General features: G+C 40.9%; 1 protein-coding gene across 12 annotated transcripts in view; it reads left to right on the top strand.

Moving 5' to 3' along the window:
• LOC126143123 (disks large homolog 5-like) overlaps positions 1–20,060 on the top strand; it is a 1,046,479-nt gene that overhangs the window by 568,466 nt on the left and 457,953 nt on the right. For 5 of the 12 annotated variants that reach the window (XR_007529639.1, XM_049915310.1, XM_049915311.1 and 2 more), the window contains exons 4-6: positions 2,465–2,613; positions 11,290–11,532; positions 17,843–18,043. The exons of the other annotated variants lie outside the window; for them this stretch is intronic. Coding sequence is in view for 4 of the 5 variants with exons in the window: in XM_049915310.1 (XP_049771267.1) it covers positions 2,465–2,613; positions 11,290–11,532; positions 17,843–18,043 (593 nt within the window). In the remaining variant the exon portion in view is untranslated. The remainder of the gene's footprint in view (positions 1–2,464; positions 2,614–11,289; positions 11,533–17,842; positions 18,044–20,060) is intronic. 12 annotated transcript variants of the gene reach the window in all.

Raw genomic sequence — 20,060 nt, 5'->3', positions numbered from 1 at the left:
CACATTGGCATGGTATCTTGTAAATTCCGGCCTTTCGTAGTAACAGACTGCCCTTAACTGATCCCACAAGGTCCGCAATCTTCGATGGTGGGCGGAAAACCACTTTTACCTGAAATTTTCGGAGGATTCTTTATTGTTAGTGCCCTGTTACCTTGTGGTGTGTACAAAGACTAGATGTATGGTCTGCTAAGTGACTCTACCTATAGGAGGATTGATTACGATCCTACAGGACGTGTGCAATGGAAAACTTCAGCACTATTAAATTCCTCCTCCTTACCGCAAGAGACCATCAAGAGGTTAAGACCACATGGTTGTATACCTCAGAGACTGTATGGCCTTCCAAAGATTCATAAAGAGGGTCTTCCTCTGTGTCCAATAGTGAGCAACATTGGAGCTCCTACATATGATTTAGCTAAACATCTCACTTCCTTACTGAGACCTTTCGTAGGCAAGTGCTCACGTCACATATTTTATCAGTAGACTGGGGGCTCTTCGTCTTAGCAGTGTAGACCTTCTAGTAAGTTTTTATGTGGTCTCACTTTTTACAAAAGTTCCTCTTGCAGATTCTTTGACACTGATTGGTAACATGTTTCCTGTTGATATCACTGCTTTGTTCAGGCACGCTCTTTCCGCAAATTATTTTATGTTTAATCAAGATTATTTTGAACAGACTGATGGTGTCGCCATGGGTAGCCTCCTGTCTCTTTCGTGGCCAACCTTTTTATGGAGGATTTTGAAGAGAGCCCTTAATCAGCTACTCTGAAACCAACAGTATTTTGGTGGTATGTGGATGACACTTTCATAGTGTGGCCTCATGGAGAAGATAAATTAATGGAGTTTCTACATCACCTCAACTCCATTTATAGTAACAACCGGTTCACCATGGAAATAGAGAAATATTGTTGTTTGCCTTTCTTGGATGCCCTGGTTTGAAGGAAGAATGATGGTTCTCTAGGGCATTCAGTTTACCGGAATCCCACTCGTACTGATTTGTACCTGCAAGCATCGAGTTGCCATCACCCATCGCAAACCATGAGTTTGCTTAAAACACTTGTTCATAGAGCTCATACTGTCTCAGATCTAGATAGCTTACCTCAAGAACTCGCCCATCTAAAGACAGTATTCAGTGAAAATGGATATCCCATCCGGCAGATTAACAGGGCACTAACAGTTAAAACTAAGAAGCAGGAAGTGAATAAAGAGGAGAACAAGCCGGAACAATCTTTAGCTTTTCTTCCTTTCGTTGGCAACACTTCGTTTAAAATAGAAAGAATCCTCCGAAAATTTCAGGTAAAAGTGGTTTTCCGCCCACCATCGAAAATTGCGGACCTTGTGGGATCAGTTAAGGACAGTCTGTTACTACGAAAGGCCGGAATTTACAAGATACCGTGCCAATGTAGTATGGCTTACATAGGTCAAACCACACGCACCGTGAAAGAACGCTGCACTGAACATCAACGTTACACCCGCCTTTTGCAGCCAAGCAAGTCCGCTATTGCTGAACGTTGTATTTCTATTGGACATTCAATGGAGTATGAGAAAACAATGATTTTGTTCACAGCATCGTCTTTCTGGGACTCCATTATTAAAGAATCCGTAGAAATACAACTGGCGGAAAATCTGTTAAACTGTGACAGTGGCCACCAGTTGGACAGCGCACGGAATCCCATCATCTCCACGATTGCTCAAATCGAAGACGACAGAGTGCGTCAACGGCCGTGGCAAACAGCAATGCAGAGGGCGACTGAGTTCCACTATTCCACCAGGGAGGGCGTTGCCGGCGGGCAGTGTGGTTCATCTATCAAGTTTTCGGCGCATGTGCAGAATAGTTACAGTACGCTATGTATATTGTGGAACGGAGGACATTTTTGCCAGTTTGCGACGGCTCACCTGAAGATGACTGGCAGGTGTCTAGCTGAAATATCGTGCGAGGTATTGGACGACGACCAGCTGCAAGCCCGAAATTTGTTTGAACACTCAAGGAATGTTTGAGGTCTTCTAAAAGAACATGACAATCCAGTTCTTATTGTGTAGATTAACATCCATTATTTTCACCTAGGTCATGTTTGAAATGTTCTGTTATTATCTTTCTATGCTAGTATTATTAAATAACCTCATACAATACTGATGCTGTTTGTTATAAACTTAGTTATTCCCTCTTTCCTGCAATTATCAACTTACCCTGCCAAGAATGTTTCCCTTAGTCTCCATTTGCCAGTAACATTGTCATGTGTAAAAGAAATTTTGCTTCCTCCTGCAATTGTTCAGCAACTAAGTTAAAGAGCATTTCTCTCTATTCCTTCAACAGCATATTTCATTCACAACACGAGTGACGCATGATTGATGCATGTAGAGTGTAGAGTCTTGGGGTAGATGATCCTGGTCTAGGAGGAAGTGTGGTCGTTGTAGGACTTGTAGTATTACAGCTTTCAGTTACTCGTATTAGACACCTGTTTTATTTCAGATCAAAAAGCTTCAAGTTTGCTACATGAAATTCGTGAGCTGAACAACCTAACTTTGACTGTGAAAGCAGCATCTCAGCAGCTTGAGAATGGCATGAAGCTAATGTGTGACAGTAATTGCATCGCATCGTACAGCAAGAATGCTAAGCAGGTAAGTGAAGAGGTCTACTATAGCATTCATTTTGTTGTTAATATAACTGTATGTATTTGGTTGTTGAGGGTGTTACCTTGCTGCATTCATTAAGTTATTTGCACGTTCAGTGTGCCAGCAAAGGTACTTTCATAAAAGAAATCTGTCCCCCCCCCCCTCTCATATCTTCTAGATTCATAGAGCAATTTCATTATGATACTATTCCTAAAAAACAGGAAAAATCCTCCTCAGAAAGTTGGCATAGTGTTTCCCTCTCAAGCTGTGTGCGAAAACCACTTGAGTGGTGTTGCAGAGGAAGCCACTTCTCATCTCGACTTAGAAAGTATCATTCTCCATTTTTTTATATAACCTGATCCTACTGTAGGCAGCATTGCAGAGAGCTTTCATATACAGGTAGAACCTTACATAGCTATTCTTTGACATCGGTCCATTAACAGACAAGTATTACGCAAATGTTCTGTGAACTCAGATTGCAATACCTGGAGGCAAGGAGGCATTCTTTCAGGAAATCACAACTGAGAAAAATTATAGAACTGGAATTTGTGAGCAATGGGAGAATGACCCTACTGCCCACCAATATACATCTTGTGTAAGGGCCACTAAGAGGAGATTAATCAGGGCTTGTACGGAAACAGTTTTTTGCCCCTACCTCCATTTGAGAGCACAAGAGGAGAGGAACTGCAGCTATCCACAGAGGTCCAGTGTAGGCTGTGATCATCACATGACAGTGAAACTTTGTAGACATGTTCAGGTGGAATGATTTATGCGTGGGAAAAATTAGTTCAAATTTTGGCCACCAGACGCAAATGTGGTGGTGTTAATTAGAGATGGGCAAAACTGTTCTTTTCAGAGATTGGATCAGAACTGTTCACTCCCTGAAATGAATTAGCTCTTTTTCATGACTCGCCACTCATTTACAATAGAAAATAAATGGAAGGCACATTGCCCTTTAAACTTGGTTTATTCCAGTACTATACCTGTATTTTGATCTTATTTGATCCTATTTTGAAGTAACACAGATAATGAGTAAGAATTTTGTATTGTTTATTGAAATTTCCACGATATGACAAAGTTTTTGATTATTGATTTATTTTGCACTATCGTGGTTCTTTGGGTGATCGGAAAATGTTGTAACTTGAGATTTACATTAACAATATATTTGGCTATAATGTATTAAAATTTCATTAACCTCATACAAATACATCGCAAGCCATATATTTTTAAAGTGAACGTTTCCTTTCGAAGGCGCCTAAAATCGCAGAATCCGTACCAGAATAAGAAAAAAATATGTAAATTTGACTGTAAAACGAAAGTGCTGCATATAGCCTTACGCAGAATAAAACAAGGAAAATATTGGTGTATCACATTTTGCGATAAGTTTATCGGTTCGCTCGTAATTAAAGCGTAAATTCGAGTGTCCATAATAAAAATCCTATAGTAAGAGGAGTCATCAGGAACCTAATCTAATCAGTTTAAACAAATAAAAATAAAATAAAAACAGTTGATGTATACATAACATAATAATGTAATATACATAGCGGTATTACTACGAAGAACAATATCCAGTGGGGACGAACTCCGATGCAGAGGCGCTGAGTCGAGCAGGTCGAGCTGCGAGCTGTATTACTGCGTGAGCTGAGACCGCAGAGACCAGAGTGACACCTGAGTCGCTTTGCTCGACGCTCTGGCTAGAGTCGAGATGGTGGGGTGAGCGTTGAGCGGGCAAGTTCCGAGGGGGGGGGGGGGGGGGGGGGGGGAGCGGTGAACTCAGCCGCTCCGAGACAAATCGTCCGTTCCCTTGCGAGCAGGTTTTTGTAAGTAGTTACTATGTTATCCGCTAGGTGGCTCTCTGTCCTGTTGCTCGCATCAACTGCCCAGAGGGCAGGACGTGCGACTGAAACGATCGCCGACAGAGTGCGATGCGAAGTTAAGCTGCGCCAGACACTGCACAGTGCACACGGCAGACGACGCACAGAGACGGCACGGCATATGTGAAACCCAAAATCCAATGGGGCACTGCACAATGCAGGCAACCAAGGTAGAAGCAGGTCAGAGGCCGGCGCTGGCTGTGTTGTGTGGCGTGCACTGTGCTCTGACCAGCAGAGGCGCTGCTGATATGCTCCGTCTCTCTCTCTCTCTCTCTCTCTCTCTCTCTCTCTCTCTCTCTCTCTCTCTCTCTCTCTCTCTCTCTCTCTCTCTCTCTCTCTCTCTCTCTCTCCCTCTCTCTCTGCCGTGGGAAACGTTTGGAGCTACCGTTCTTTTTTTCTGAATCACTGATTGTTCACTCCTTTGAAAGATTGAACTCCATGAATTAGTTCAAGAGCGGATCCCCCATCTCTAGTGTTAATGTTAGAAAGATGTATAGAAATGTACCCATATGTAATGGATTAGGAATGGGACATGGGCAGAAAAGGTCAAACAAGCAAGAAAGTCATAGCATTGTTTTTATTTTTAATCTGTTACACAATTCATTCAATACGAGCACCAGAGACATCGAGATGCTGTGTCTGTGAAATGATGCGATCGACAGTTGGCCGCAGCAGTTCTGGTAAAATCTGAGCAACGTATTTCTGTTTACTGGCCTTCAGAGCACATAGAGACCAAATGTGTCCCAGGTAAACACATTATTTTAGATCATCCCAGTACCAAGTCACGTGGTTTCATATCTCGAAGGCCATGCATCTAGAAAATCTCTAGACATAAAACGATCACGGAAGGTTGCATTAAGCAGATCTTTCATCGGGCGAGCGACACGAGATGTTGCTCCATCTTGCATGAAAACAGTGGCTTCCACAGAGTTGTCTTCCAAAGCAGGAATCGTGCTGTAAGAGGACATCTCGATAATATGAATTTGTCACTGTATAGGTACTCACGAATGCACATTACACGATTTCATACAGGAAGGACAATGGCTCTTGAGTGTAACACAAGGTTTAGCAGTACCCCAAATTCGGCTGTGCTGTGCATTCACTGCACCTTGTAGTGTAAAATGTGCCTCATGGCTTCAAATGATGTCAGACCACATGTCATAAAATTTGATCTGTGCCAGAAACCGAAGAGCAAATTCAGAATGTTGCTGCTGATTCAGAGATTCCAGTCACTGCACTGTCTGGATGTTGTGCAGATACTAGTGTAAAATAAAACTCAAAACTTTCCGTACTGTTGAACATGGGATAGAAAATTTTCGTGACACAGTCCAAGCACTAGCAACATCTGGGGAATGTACTGCACAGTCAGTTACAAAAAAAGCACCTCGTCAATACAGCACGGATGCCATATTGTCGTACAAGGTACAGTGCCAGATTTACACCTGGTGGCCAAAAGTGAACCAAGTTTTTTCCAGGTGTTGACAGATGTGAAAATTACCGAACTATCAGTTTAATAAGTCACAGCTGCAAAATACTAACGTGAATTCTTTACAGATGAATGAAAAAACTAGTAGAAGCCGACCTCGGGGAAGATCAGTTTGGTTTCCGTAGAAATATCGGAACACGTGAGGCGATACTGACGCTATGACTTATCTTAGAAGCTAGATTAAGGAAAGGCAAACCTATGTTTCTAGCATTTGTAGACTTAGAGAAAGCTTTTGACAATGTCGACTGGAATACTCTTTCAAATTCTGAAGGTTGCAGGGGTAAAATACAGGGAGTGAAAGGCTATTTACAATTTGTACAGAAATCAGATGGCAGTTATGAGTCGAGGGACATGAAAGGGAAGCAGTGGTTGGGAAGGGAGTGAGACAGGGTTGTAGCCTCTCCCTGATGCTATTCAATCTGTATATTGAGCAAGCTGTAAAGGAAACAAAAGAAAAATTCGGAGTAGGTATTAAAATCCATGGAGAAGAATTAAAAACTTTGAGGTTCGCCGATGACATTGTAATTCTGTCAGACAGCAAGAGCAGTTGAACGGAATGGGCGGTGTCTTGAAGGGAGGATATAAGATGAACATCAATAAAAGCAAAACGAGGATTATGGAATGTAGTCGAATTAAATCAGCTGATGCTGAGGGTATTAGATTAGGAAAGAAGACACTTACAGTAGTAAAGGAGTTTTGCTATTTGGGGAGCAAAATAACCGATGATGGTCGAAGTAGAGAGGATATAACATGTAAACTGGCAATGGGAAGGAAAGCGTTTCTGAAGAAGAGAAATTTGTTAACATCGAGTATAGATTCAAGTGTCAGGAGGTCATTTCTGAAAGTATTTGTATGGAGTGTAGCCGTATATGGAAGTGAAACGTGGACGATAAATAGTTTGGACAAGAAGAGGATAGAAGCTTTTGAAATGTGGTGCTACAGAAGAATGCTGATAATTAGACGGGTAGATCACACAACTAATGAGGAGATACTGAATAGAATTGCGGAGAAGAGGAGTTTGTGGCACAACTTGACAAGGAGGAGGGACCGGTTGGTAGGACATGTTCTGAGGCATCAGGGGACCATAAATTTAGCTTTGGAGGGCAGCGTGAAGGGTAAAAATCTTAGAGGGAGACCAAGAGATGAATACACTTAGCAGATTCATAGGGATGTAGGTTGCAGTACGTACTGGGAGACGAAGCTGCTTGCACAGGATAGAGTAGCATGGAGAGCTGCATCAAACCAGTATCAGGACTGAAGACGACAACCAACTACTACTACTACTACTACTACTACTACTATAAATAATTCACTCTGTGCTGTCTAGACTAAGAACAGATAAACAATATAAGGCAGTGAGAAAGTCGAGGATAGGCTGCAGCAGGTGGAGCATGCAGTCATTCGAGCAAGCCAGTGGATGTGGAGCAAGAGCTAGTGCATTCTGTACTGGTATTTTGAGTTCTGTCACGGGGAGAATTTTCTCAGAGAATGCTATTTAAGTTGTAAGAGAGAAATGCTTGTTTAGACACACAAGTGGTGTGGCTCTGTGGGTAAGTTCCTTGCTTCACATGCAAAGATATGGGACAGATCCCCATTTAGTCTTGATGTTTCCTTCATTTCACGTACTGTCTCTTTCTCCTCTGGACAACTGTCTCTTAATGTGGAAAAATACCAGTTGTGCAGTGGTATGGTGTGCGTCGAAGTTTAACACACCTCGACTCGCTAGGAAGAAAACGGCATCCCACCTCAAACAGGACCGCGTCTAGTAAACCACTACGGTGTTGAAGACAATCTGTAGGATAAGGACAACTGTAATTTTTTGTGTTAAAATAATCAGTTGTGTAGCAGTTGTCTTAAAAAGCAGTGCCCCATAATGTTGTTTCCTCCCCATGCATAGACATGACTATTTATGAGTCAATGCCAGATTGTCAGTAAAATAGTTCACTGTAACTGGACAAAGCTAATGATGTTCTTCTTATTATAACATATCACTTCATAAAAGTGATAACTTACTACCTGTACCAGGTGTAGAAGTATGAAACAAGAATTCCCCTATAGATAGTGTTAGTCATCAGTGTAGGGCCTGTGAGACCGCGTCTGCAGCTCCATCTGCTTCCTGAAACGGCTGATGACGAATGTCAGTGCACACGAATCAAAGTTCCGTACATCGGTATCTGTTTCAAACCTGTAAACTTGTCAAGTTTTTTGCTTACAAACTAAGAGTTACGGACAAGATTCATTTTTTTGATGTGAGAAACGAGTGTGGGAAACGACCGAAAAAGTTAGAAGACAACCAATTGCAGGTTTTGAAGATGATGGGGAGTGGGTGAGGATGATGGGCAGTGATACTCAAACTCAACAGGAACCCCCAGAACAATTGAATGGAACTCAAAAAGCCATTTCTTTTTGGTTGAAAGCTATGCGAAAGATGCAGAAAGTGGGAAAATTGGTTCAGCATGAACTGAATGAAATACGGAAAGCAGATCAAAAGACCACTTGGGAAATACTACTCACCAGATAAAAAGAAAGTCGTTTCTCCATCAAATAGCGACAGGTGATGAAAAATGGATAATTTTGAGAATACTAAGTGTTGTAAATCGAATGTGAATCCAGGCAAACCATAGACATCCAGTGTAAGACCAAATTGCTTTGGAAAAAGACGATACTCTGTTTGGTAGGACCAGAAGAATGTCATCTATTATGAGCTGCTAAAATCTGGTGAAGCCAATCACACTGATCACTGCCAACAATAAATGATCTATTTAATTCGAGAATTAAGTAAAAAATGACCAAAATAGGGAAAAAGACAAGTCGTATTGCTCCGTGATAACACCCCATCTCACAGCAAAATGGGTCAGGGAAATGACCCAGGCATTCAGTTGAGAAATACTAGGTCATTCTGCTTAGTTTTCAGACTTGGCTTCGTCCTATTATCATCTATTTGCATCTGCTGGAGAGGTGGGAGAAATGTATAAACAGCAATAGAGATTATTTTGAATGAAATATTGTCAGTCAGTTTCAAACAGATGTGTAATTATTGCAGCCAAATTCCAGTGACATACAGTACTTATACAACTGCTATGTTTCCAGTGAGTGATCGTCATCAGCACATAGGAATTTTGTTAAGTGGGTAGTAAGTGAGAAGTAGAGAATTTGTTTAAATGTGCATGAAATCGGGAGGACGGACATCTTGTTTCCACAAGCAACTGGTTACCACAATACAGCACTCTGTGGAGATTCACCACTTCTCAGAGACAGCACTGCCCCAGAGAACCCTGAAGCTCGTAACAAAAAAGGAAAGCAGAAGATACATTGTGTCTAGCCCATAAATTGGAAAGACTGGTCATTTAATGTGAACAATGTTAATGTTTTTGGACTTAAATGTAGTAAAAGAAGTGTTTCCTGCTGCAATATTCAATCAATATTACAATGTTTTGTGAACAAGGTAAGCTAACCTTAGCAAAGCAAAAGGGGATCTCAGGTAATTGTATTATGGTTCTTATACCCTTTCAACTCATTCCTAATTTAACTACAAATTAACTGAGGCAGAACACAGGTAACATTTCATTTATGGCATTCACATCAGAACTATCAATATTACTGAAATTTCAACTGCTATAGCAGTAATGTGTGACAAGCTGGGAGTTTTGGTCGGACAGGAAGTGTGTTAAGATAGCCGAAGTTATGGCGACCGCTCGTGTAAAAGGGCCCTCGTAGTTCTGTTGGTACATTGTTATATATAAGTGAAACGTGCAACTGGTAACATAAGAAGAAAATTCTCTCTTGTCGTACTAATAATCCTGTGAAATTACCGTATTTACTCGAATCTAAGCCGCACTTTTTTTCCGGTTTTCGTAATCCGAAAAACCGCCTGCGGCTTAGAATCGAGTGCAAAGCAAGCGGAAGTTATGAAAAATGTTGGTACGTGCCGCCACAACTAACTTCTGCCGTCGAGTATATGTAGCGCTATGCAGGCATGCTTTGTAGGCACAAAGATAATTACTGGCGCCAAAACCTCTGCGTCAGTAAATAAATAAACAAAAATAGTGGAAGACGAGCTTTTTTCTCCGCCGCGAGTTTCGACCACTGCATTTTCATACATTATCCAACGAAGTAAATACAAATTCCGTATTGTTCATCTTCGAATGTAGCACAATTTCAGTATACTACGAAAATCTGACTGGCAAGACTGTTTGGGATGTTTGTCAATATGGCCTACTCTACGTTCTGAATTTTTTCCTACCTGTGAGAAGAGATGGTTGCCAATAGGAACCTGATGAAATTTGAATCACATACAGTATTCTCTTCACCATAAGAATAGTATGAATATAAACATTTTGCCATGTATTCTTTTGTGTTTGCTGCTATCTCATTTAAGTCCTGTCTGCCTAAAACTACGAAACTAGAGTGAGACAACAGCAAACGTGGAAGAATATACGTATCGTGTCATGTTTATATTCGTATTATTCTTATGTCTAATAGTGATAGTCAGAAATGAAGCACGGCAAGTGACTAGATTTTTAAATCTAAGATGACTCTAATTTGTGTGCAGAATTTGATGTAATAAAGAAGTGGCCGCAACGATTTTCAAACAGAGAAAAATTTTCGCCTAACTCTCGTTCAGAACATGTTCTATCATACGGAGTCTATTATTTGATTCTTGTTGAACATTATCAAAGAAAGCAGCTGTGTAAGTAACAACAAATAGCAGTCTCTTGCCATTGTTTCGCTAATGAGATGATTCCTCTCTCTCTCTCTCTCTCTCTCTCTCTCTCTCTCTCTCTCTCTCTCTCTCTCTCTCTCTCTTTCTCTTTTTTTTTTTAAATAATGCGACAAACAATGCATGACACGGTGCAGTAATGCATTTTCATCTTAAGAGTGACGCAAACACCTATAACAAAGAAAACGGCACTTACCAGATCAAAGCAAAATAAGCAATCGATTCAAACCAGACGAAGCACGTGAAAAAGGAAGGGTACCCGTGTAAATACGGACGGAGTGCCTGACGCATAGCAATGGCTAAGTGGTAAAGCTTAACTGCTAAGCTTAAGACTCGAACCAAACTACTGTAGCTGTATCGTCATTCGTTTGACCTAAATTGTGTCTCATATTACAATGGACCAACTTTGTTTCGATTTGGAGGTGCGGCCTAAAACTTTTCTCTCCCCTTGAATTTCGAGTCTCAAATTTCATGTGCAGCTTAGATTTGGGAAATTTTTTTTTCCTTTATTTCGAGTCTCATTTTTCAGGTGCGGCTTAGATTCGAGTGCGGCTTAGATTCGAGTAAATACGGTACAATAATACTACACTCTCTGTTACTAGGAGCAGCAGTCTTCACCATCAGAAACTCCTTCCGTGGTCGAAAAATTTATAGCAGAACAGGAGGTGGTGATTGCAAAACTCGCGGAGTCTCGCATCTCGGCACCACCTGAACCGACGCCAGATGTAGGATTGTATGCTGAACTGATTGAGGCAGAAGTTCACAACGTAGCCCTGGAAAAGCAGTTGAAAGAGAATGAATCTAATATTGAACTGGCCACTGATAGTCTGGTGCAGAATACTATGGTAAGTACTACGAGACTTCCCAGATTCATTACTTTTTGTGAATAGTTCCCAAAGAAATGTGGACAGTTGTCTTATTAACAGAGCATGTTATCACCCTGTCACTGAAAATCTGAAAAAATTACTTAAATGTTTGTGCTGTTATGGTTGTGGTCTCTAATCAAAAGATACGTTTGATGCAGCTCTCCACAGCTGCCTATCACATGAAAGCATCTTCATTTCTAAATAACTGATGCGGCCTCCATCCGTTTGAACCTGCTTATTGTAGTCATCCCTTGTTCTCTCCTACAGTTTTTACCCCTGGCACTTCCCTCCGTTAGAAAATTGACAATCCCTTCGTGCCTCAGGATGTGTTCTACCAACTGATCTGGTATTTTAGCCAAGTTGTGCCATAAATTTCTTGTTTCTCCAATTTAGTTCATTAGTTATTTGATCTGCCCATATAATCTTCCTTCTTGTCCAAACCATATTACATGTCTGCACAATGCTACACACCATATGATTATCTGCAGGAAAGAAGGAAAGACTTCCCAACCCTTAAATTTATCTTAAATCTTAGGAAACTGCTTTTTTTCCCCAAAATTTAATACTTTCTCCCAGACAAGAAACAAATTGTTTATAAACAGAAGAAATGTGTCAAGAGTCTTGAAATGAATACTTCAGTATATACAACACATTATTCCATTCATCCCACTACAGATGCAGTTCTTTGAAATAGGAAATGTATTGTCAATCTCATAGGAAAAGAGCATACTTCAACAACATGTTCTATCAGTACGAATGTGATACTCCTGCATCTGTTTTATGACTTGACTTCATAGCATGTAAGTGAATTAGATCGTCGCAATTTTTTGTGGAGATCATAATACCAGACTTGATCGTATCCCCAGCAAATAAAACAAATTGCATTTATACACCAAGGCAATTACTGATCGCAAACTTTCACTTGGCTGCCGGTTGTAGAATGCTGGGAGTAGAGGCTCGCATTTGGCTCGTAGCACATTGGCTGTTGCGACAAGCCCCACCTCCTTCTCATAGGACAGCCAGCTTACAGCTGCAGCTTATAAAAGAAATGGAATAAGCATCACCTTAATGTTTGAGTAATTGAAAACAGTTATTACTACAATATAAGTATTACTTCCAAAAACAATGAGGAATGTGTAGGTAGAACTAAAATCTTACAAAACTAGTTGCTTCCACTGCAGTTGTCCATGGTTGTGTCCATGCTAGTGGACAGATTTGGTGGTGCTGGATGGACACGTGTTAATGACAGTGTTGTCAACGGCAATTTTCATCACACTGATGCGCCTCCAGTAATCTTCCTCCAGCTCTCACATTTTCAACAGTAAAGTTCCCACCCTCACTGGTGATATACTGATAGGCAGCATTGGCGAGATTTGACATGTTTCCGGCAGAGATATCCGAGGTAGCATAGTGGTTTGCAATGTGGACTCGCATTTGGGAGGATGATGGTTCTATCCTGTGTCCAGCCATCCTGATTTAGGTTTTCCAAGATTTCCCTAAATCGCTTCAGGCAAATGCCGAGGTGGTTTCTTTGAAAGGGCATGGCCGACTTCATTCCCCATCCTTTCCTAATCCGATGACTGATGACCTCACTATTTGGTGCCTTCCCCCAAATCAACCCCCCCCCCCCCCTCCCCCTTCTCAGCAGAGATATCCCTCATAACATTTTGTTCTCTGAATTGTCGTTTCAGTTTGGCCTGTGCAAACTCGGTTGCATTCAGACTGCAGTTTATGGTGGCAACTAAATAAAATTTAATGAAAACAAAATATGATCCCTTTCAACAAAACCAATAATTAACAAACTTTATACTCAACACCCCTTCTGGCTGCGTTTCTGCCATTTACAAAATCAAGCTGACTCGGACATAAGTTGCAAATTCCCGTATTGCACAAACTTTCTCATGCATACATTTGCATAGTTCTAATGAAATATCACATTCTCAGCTTATGTATGCCATTCTCCCTCCATCCATCCCTCCCTCCTTGGCTGTAGTTTCAGTTCATACAAAAGATGAATACTTTACGGTCCGTAATTCAGTTTCACAATGCCAGCACCGTTACTGTTTGTTTTGAATAAAAGTTTGTATCTCCAGAAGTATGGAGGTTATTGATTTGAAAATTTAACACTATGGTTGTGTTATCAATAGAATTTGGTATACAAAGTATGAAATAGATTAATATTTAATAGTACTACTTAGATTCGTAGAGGGTATGAGGAATGTATTGCATGCAGCTTTAGTCAAGGACATGGCTCGCACGGCCCAGTAGCCAGAGTGTGTGAGAAACAAAATCTGCTCTCCTCATGGCTCCATGCCAAGCTACGCTTTCAATGCAAGATGACAACTCATAATACAAGGGAGGATTGAAAAGTTTCGGAATCACCACAAGAGTTCAGCACTATTACAACACATATCACATATATTCATTGGACTGTTGCCTGTAAACACGTGCCACATCAGTACTCTTGGGGAAAAAACTGTTGTGGTAATGTGGCTCTGTTGTTGTTCCTGCAAAGTAATTTGCGAAGAGTAAAAAATTGAGATTCGAGCAGTTATTAAGTACTTTGTACAGAAAGGTATGAAAGCAAAGGAATTGATGCCGATTTCCAGAATACACTGGAGGACTCTGCTTCTTCATATACAACAGTTGCCAAGTGGACAAATGAATTTACATTCGGTCAGGAGTGCTTAGATGATCCGCGCAATGGTCAGCCGAGACGTCATTACTCCAGAAATAATTGCAAAAGCACACAAATTGGTCACAGAGGATTCAAAGCGTGTGAAATTGCTCACGCTTGCCAGATGTCATCTGAAAGGGCATATCGTATTTTAACTGAAGAATTAGAAATGAAAGAATTATCTGCAAGATGGGTGCCGTGACTCTTGACGCTGGATCAAAAACGCACGAGAATGGACATATCAGAACAATGTTTGGCCTGTTTTAAGAGAAACGAACAGGATTTTTTCACCGGTTTGTGACCACAGATGAAACTTCGGTGCACTACTATACCCCAGAGACAAAAACAGCAGTCAAAGCAGTGGAAACGTGCCGATTCTCCGCCACCGAAGAAAGCAAAGACAACTCCTTCAGGTCATGGCATCAGTGTTCTGGGAAGCAAAAGGGATCCTGTTTGTACATGTAGATTATCTCCCCACTGGGCAAAAAGTTACTGAAGAATACTATGCTAACATCCTGGACAAATTGCAACAAAAAGACCAAGGAGGAAAGTTAGCAAGGAAGAAAGTGATCTTCCCTCAAGACAATGCGCATCCGCACACATGTACCATCACCATGGCAAAATTACACAAACTAAGGCATTAATTGTTGCCACACCTGCCTTATTCACCTGATGTAGCTCCACTGGACTTCCATATCTTACAAAAACAAACTTTTTCTTGGTGGATGAAGCTTCACTTTAAATGAAGAATTGATGGCCAGAATTGGCAACTGTTTTGCAGGCCTGTAGGAAACTCAATTTTGAGATGGGATCAAGGCAATGGAACATCGTTGGACCCAGTGCATTAACCTACAAGGAGACTACACTGAAAAATAACAAACATTTCAGTGATGTAAGTACTTTTTTTTTTATATTTCGTTCTGAGAACTTCTCAAACTGCCCTCGTAACTTGCTGTGGTACAATCAGATGGCAATTTCTCGTCGTGCCTACTGATATGCTGTACAGGGCTGTTCACGACACAGTCCATCAACCACAGGTGTTGTTGATGAGCAGCGGACATGTTGAGCATTTACAGTAATGCTGCAGGCTAAAGCAATGAACTAAAATTTGTACTGTACTGAAATTGGAATCCTGGGTTTCCTGCTCACTACACAGACATGCTGATGTTATGCCAAAGTTGCTGCTGCTACCAGAGCTGCAGTGAATACTCTCGTAATCTCCCTCCCATATACAAATTCCAGTTCACACCTCAGCCCATTGCTATTCCACTTCTAAACTCGCATCAGTATTGCAGAGGCTCTCCAATATTGGAATAGTGCCTTGGCAGTGAGTGAAATGGGATTAATCCTGCCTGTACATCGTGTAAGTTGATGTTTCTGCCTCAGCCTATATCATTACTGTAGATATAGGTGAGGAACATAAACTGTATGTGATTAATCTTGAGTGCTTGTTATAAAGATAATCTTTACTGAAAATTGATTGTTATGCTAATTATTGCTTTTATAACAATGGAAACAATTAATTTTTGATAATGTAATGTAATTGAATAGATAAGATTTACTCGTCAACCGGTGGCAGAACACAGATGGAACACAGCATCTTTCCTTTCCATCCCGTCCGTCAAGTCTTCCCTGACACGCAGTTCTGGGTGATTTTCCCCAAATCTGTGCCTTTTCCTGGACCTCTCCAGTCCTTTTCCTTCGCCTCTCTTCCTTCCCCTTCAGCTCTTCTGCCTATAGGAGCAGCCTCTGCCTCTGAAAGCTTGCCTAGCAACCTAATTATTGCTTTTGTATCGTACAAAGTGCTATCTGTTGGTTATTTTGCACACTTTTTGGTTTCAATAAAACCCTATGTCATTTCAAGCATGTGTAAATTTTTACATCACTACCTATGTTATTTTGCGAAGTATTGAATTTTCAAGTGTTAAGACTTTTGGCTAACCCTGTATTATTAATAATTAATGTGTACTGTTCTTCTGAGTCGGCACCAATTCACGAGAGAAATCGTATATAAAATAATAAAAACATGTCACTGAACAATTATTACTGTCAGTCGTGACTAATGCGTGTGGCCAGTGGTTGAAAATACTGCTACAGTTGTAAGAGTCTTTTATTTAACACACGAACAGTTTTGAGCTATTAATATGCCCATCTTCAGTTGTCGTACTGGAAACAGTAAGAGACCGGAAATAATTTTTACACTCGGAAAATGCACAAAGAAAACAAAAAATCCATAAATTTAAAAACTGGCAGTCGGGCTAGGTGCTGCGAAACGTAAATCGGTGCCAAAGTGACGTCGGGCAGCACTACGGAAGACTGCCCGGATAAAGAAATGTGTAAATAATACCGGAACACTTACGCTCGGTACTGTGGCCCCGAGGGCCGTGTCGGACGAGTAGAAGACGTGGTGTGCTTCCGACGGGCGCAGGTAATACGTTACATAAATTTTATGTCACAGCTTCCACTCAGTTTTACTACAGTTCTGTGCTGCCTCGGTCGACATCTTTCTTTACCGTGCGTAATGCACTGTTAACATTTTTTGTGTAATGTTTTTTAATGTAAATCACCAATTCAGATTGGGAATGGCCGGGCTAGTGGTCTCGCGTTCTTCTTCCCGTCAATAGATGGCAGTACCTCTGCCACTCTGGTTTACCAGTTTGCTTCCTCCTTCGTGCCTGCTCTACTCCGAGCTGTGCACTCGTTGGTAGCACACCGCACCTTGTACTTGCCACTGTGGCTCTCGGAGTCACTGCACCGAGTGTAAGTGTTCTGGTATTCTGTGCATATTTCTTTACCCGGGCAGTCTTCCGTAGTACTGTCTTGTGTCACTTTGGCATTGACTTAGGTTTCACAGCACCTGGCCCAACCAACAATTTATAAATGTTTTCAAATTTATGGATTTTTATGTTTATTGCTTGTAAAAATTATCTCCTATAACTTCCTATTTTCAGTAAGACACCTGAAGACGGGCGTATAAGAGCCCGAAAGTGGTCGTGTGTTAAATAAAACGACCTTGCAACTGTGGCAGTATTTTCAGCCTCTGGTATCAGTTGTGGATGTTCCTCCGACAGGATTAATTGTAGTGCGTGTGGATTAAGTTTTGAGAACAAGAGTCGGTAATATTTAGTATCGATATATTTTAGGTCGGCACCGTAACTGGCGAGCTTTTAAAATTACCGTAGTTTTACAGGATTGTGCTACCTGACCACGAAATTGTTCCACTTGACCTCCTGTAGGCATTACCGAAAACGTGCAGTGGTGTTACAGTAAACAACTAGAGTTGTGATTAAGAAAAGTGCATCACACTGTGAATTGCTTTAAGACAGTTGTGCATATACTGTCAAGTGGTTCAGCATGTCCTCACGAAATATCACGGTGAGATCTCGTGATAAGCTGACTACAGTGCCGCCACCCTAAGGTGCAATAATATTGTTTGACTAATACTACTGATAAGGTTGTCGATTGACTGTTTTGTGGGCAGTGACAGCTGTCCTTATACCAGGGATGTTGCAGCTGTGTCAGATATTTAGCACGGTAGCTGGAAAGAAAGCAAATCAATTTGTAATTATATACTTGAATTTTTTGCAATGTAAATGTTCTGTCCATTTTCAGCACGCATTATCAGATTCAGCAGACATAGAAGTTGTAAGAGAATGGGCAAAGCTTCAAGTTACGAGACAGACTAGTGATATAGTCTGCCGTTCACTGAAGGAAATCATTTCGGCTGGTAGCTCACTTCGTTGCGACAGAGACTTCCTCCGTGTTGTTCTACTTGATGCTGAAAAGAAACTTAATGCACTTGATGAAAGATATGTAAGTATTAGCTTTTGTCCTACATACACATTACATATGTAAGCTGAAATAATATACCATTGGACATATGCAGTGCATAGTTCTAGTAACTAACTACTAAAGCACTGAGTGGTCTGTATTTCCAAATACTTACTTCTATTCTTTCAAAGTGTTGTTGTTGTTGTTGCCGCAGTCTTCAGTCCAGAGACTGGTTTGATGCAGCTCTCCATGCTGCTCTATCCTACGCAACCGTCGTCATCTCCGACTAACTACTGCAACCTACATCCTTCTGTGATTTTTACCCTCCATGCTTCCCTCCAATACTAAATTAGTGATCCTGTGATGCCTCAGGAGGTGTCCTACCAACTGATCCCTTCTTCTAGTCAGGTTGTGCCACAAATTTCTCTTCTCCCCAATTCTATTCAGTACCTCCTCATTAGTTACGTGATATACCCACCTAATCTTGAGCATTCTTCTGTAGCACCACATTTCGTAGGCTTCTATTCTCTTTTTGTCTAAACTATTTATTGTCCATGTTTCACCTCCGTACATGGCTACACTCCATACGAATATTTTCAGGAAAAAAGCCTTCCTGACACTTAAATCTGTACCGATGTTAACAAATTTCTCTTCTTCAGAAACACTTCCCTTGCCATTGCCAGTCTACATTTTATATCCTCTCTATTTTGACCATTGTCAGTTATTTTGCTCCGCAAATAGCAAAACTCATCTACCACTTAGTGTCAAGTTTCCTAGTCTAATTCCCTCAGCATCACCTGATTTTATTCGACTAAACTCCATTATCCTTGTTTCGCTTTTGTTGACGTTAATCTTAAATCATCCTTTCAAGACACTGTCCATTCCGTTCAGCTGCTCTTCCAGGTCCTTTGCTGTCTCTGACAGAATTACAATGTCATCTGTGAACCTTAAAGTTTTTATATCTTCTCCATGGATTTTAATACCTACTCTGAATTTTTGTTTCCTTTACTGCTTGCTCAATATACAGATTGAATAACATTGGGGATAGGTTACAACCCTGTCTCACTCCCTTCCCAACCACTACTCCCCTTTCATGCCCTTAGACTCTTATAACTGCCATCTGGTTTCTGCACAAATTGTAAAAGCCTTTTGCTCCCTGTATTTTACCACGGCCACCTTCAGGATTTGAATGAGTATTCCAGTCAACATTGTCAAAAGCTTTCTCTAAGTGTAAAAATGCTAGAAATGTAGGTTTGCCTTTCCTTAACTTATCTTCAGAGATAAGTCGTAGGGTCAGTATTGCCCCCCCCCCCCCCCTCTCTCTCTCTCTCTCTCTCTCTCTCTCTCTCTCTCTCTCTCTCTCTCTCTCTCTCTCTCTCTCTCTCTCTCTCTCTCTCTCTCCCCCCTCCCTCTCTCTTCATCCACTGTGCTGCTACCTCTGGTTGTTACGGGAGGTGGAGGGTAAAGTGTTGTTGCTCCGTCAACAGTGTTGCCATTCTTATTACTCCAGTTACACTGCTTATGTAATCTAAAAGAAATCAAAGGTGAGTCTATTTGCACCAGTGCCGATACTTTTGAATTTATTCACCATTCCTGCTGAATAGACGGCAAATGTTAGATTTGGGATGATGTCGTGCGCTTGAGTAATCCAGTGCCTGTAAATATTGAAATATTCAACTTTTTAGCTTCTTGTGATTCCTTGTAAGGTCTACTGTATCATTACTCCTTTCAATACTTATTCCCATGTTAGCCATAATGGGGGGAATTGAGTATGGTTTGTAATAGACAGCATTTAACTAACTCACAAACACCTGTATATTTTATACTGTGTATTTTTCATGTAGATTTTACAAAATACTGCTCCATTTTCTCAAACAAACAGAGATTTGTACCTCTCACAACTGTTTGTCCCAACCAGAGAAGGGACTGTCTAAAAAAGTAACAGAAAAATCATGGAAATTTGCTTTTTATTTTGCAGTACTGATTCTGACATATCAATGATTATACTGGTTGTTACATAAAACTGCAGTTGTTCTGTAATAAGTACATGCTGATTCTT

The sequence above is a fragment of the Schistocerca cancellata genome, unplaced genomic scaffold (assembly GCF_023864275.1).
Source record: "Schistocerca cancellata isolate TAMUIC-IGC-003103 unplaced genomic scaffold, iqSchCanc2.1 HiC_scaffold_782, whole genome shotgun sequence".
Taxonomy (NCBI): Eukaryota; Metazoa; Arthropoda; class Insecta; order Orthoptera; family Acrididae; genus Schistocerca; species Schistocerca cancellata.
Note: the sequence above shows the minus strand (reverse complement) of the source record. Positions and strands in the feature narration are given on the sequence as shown.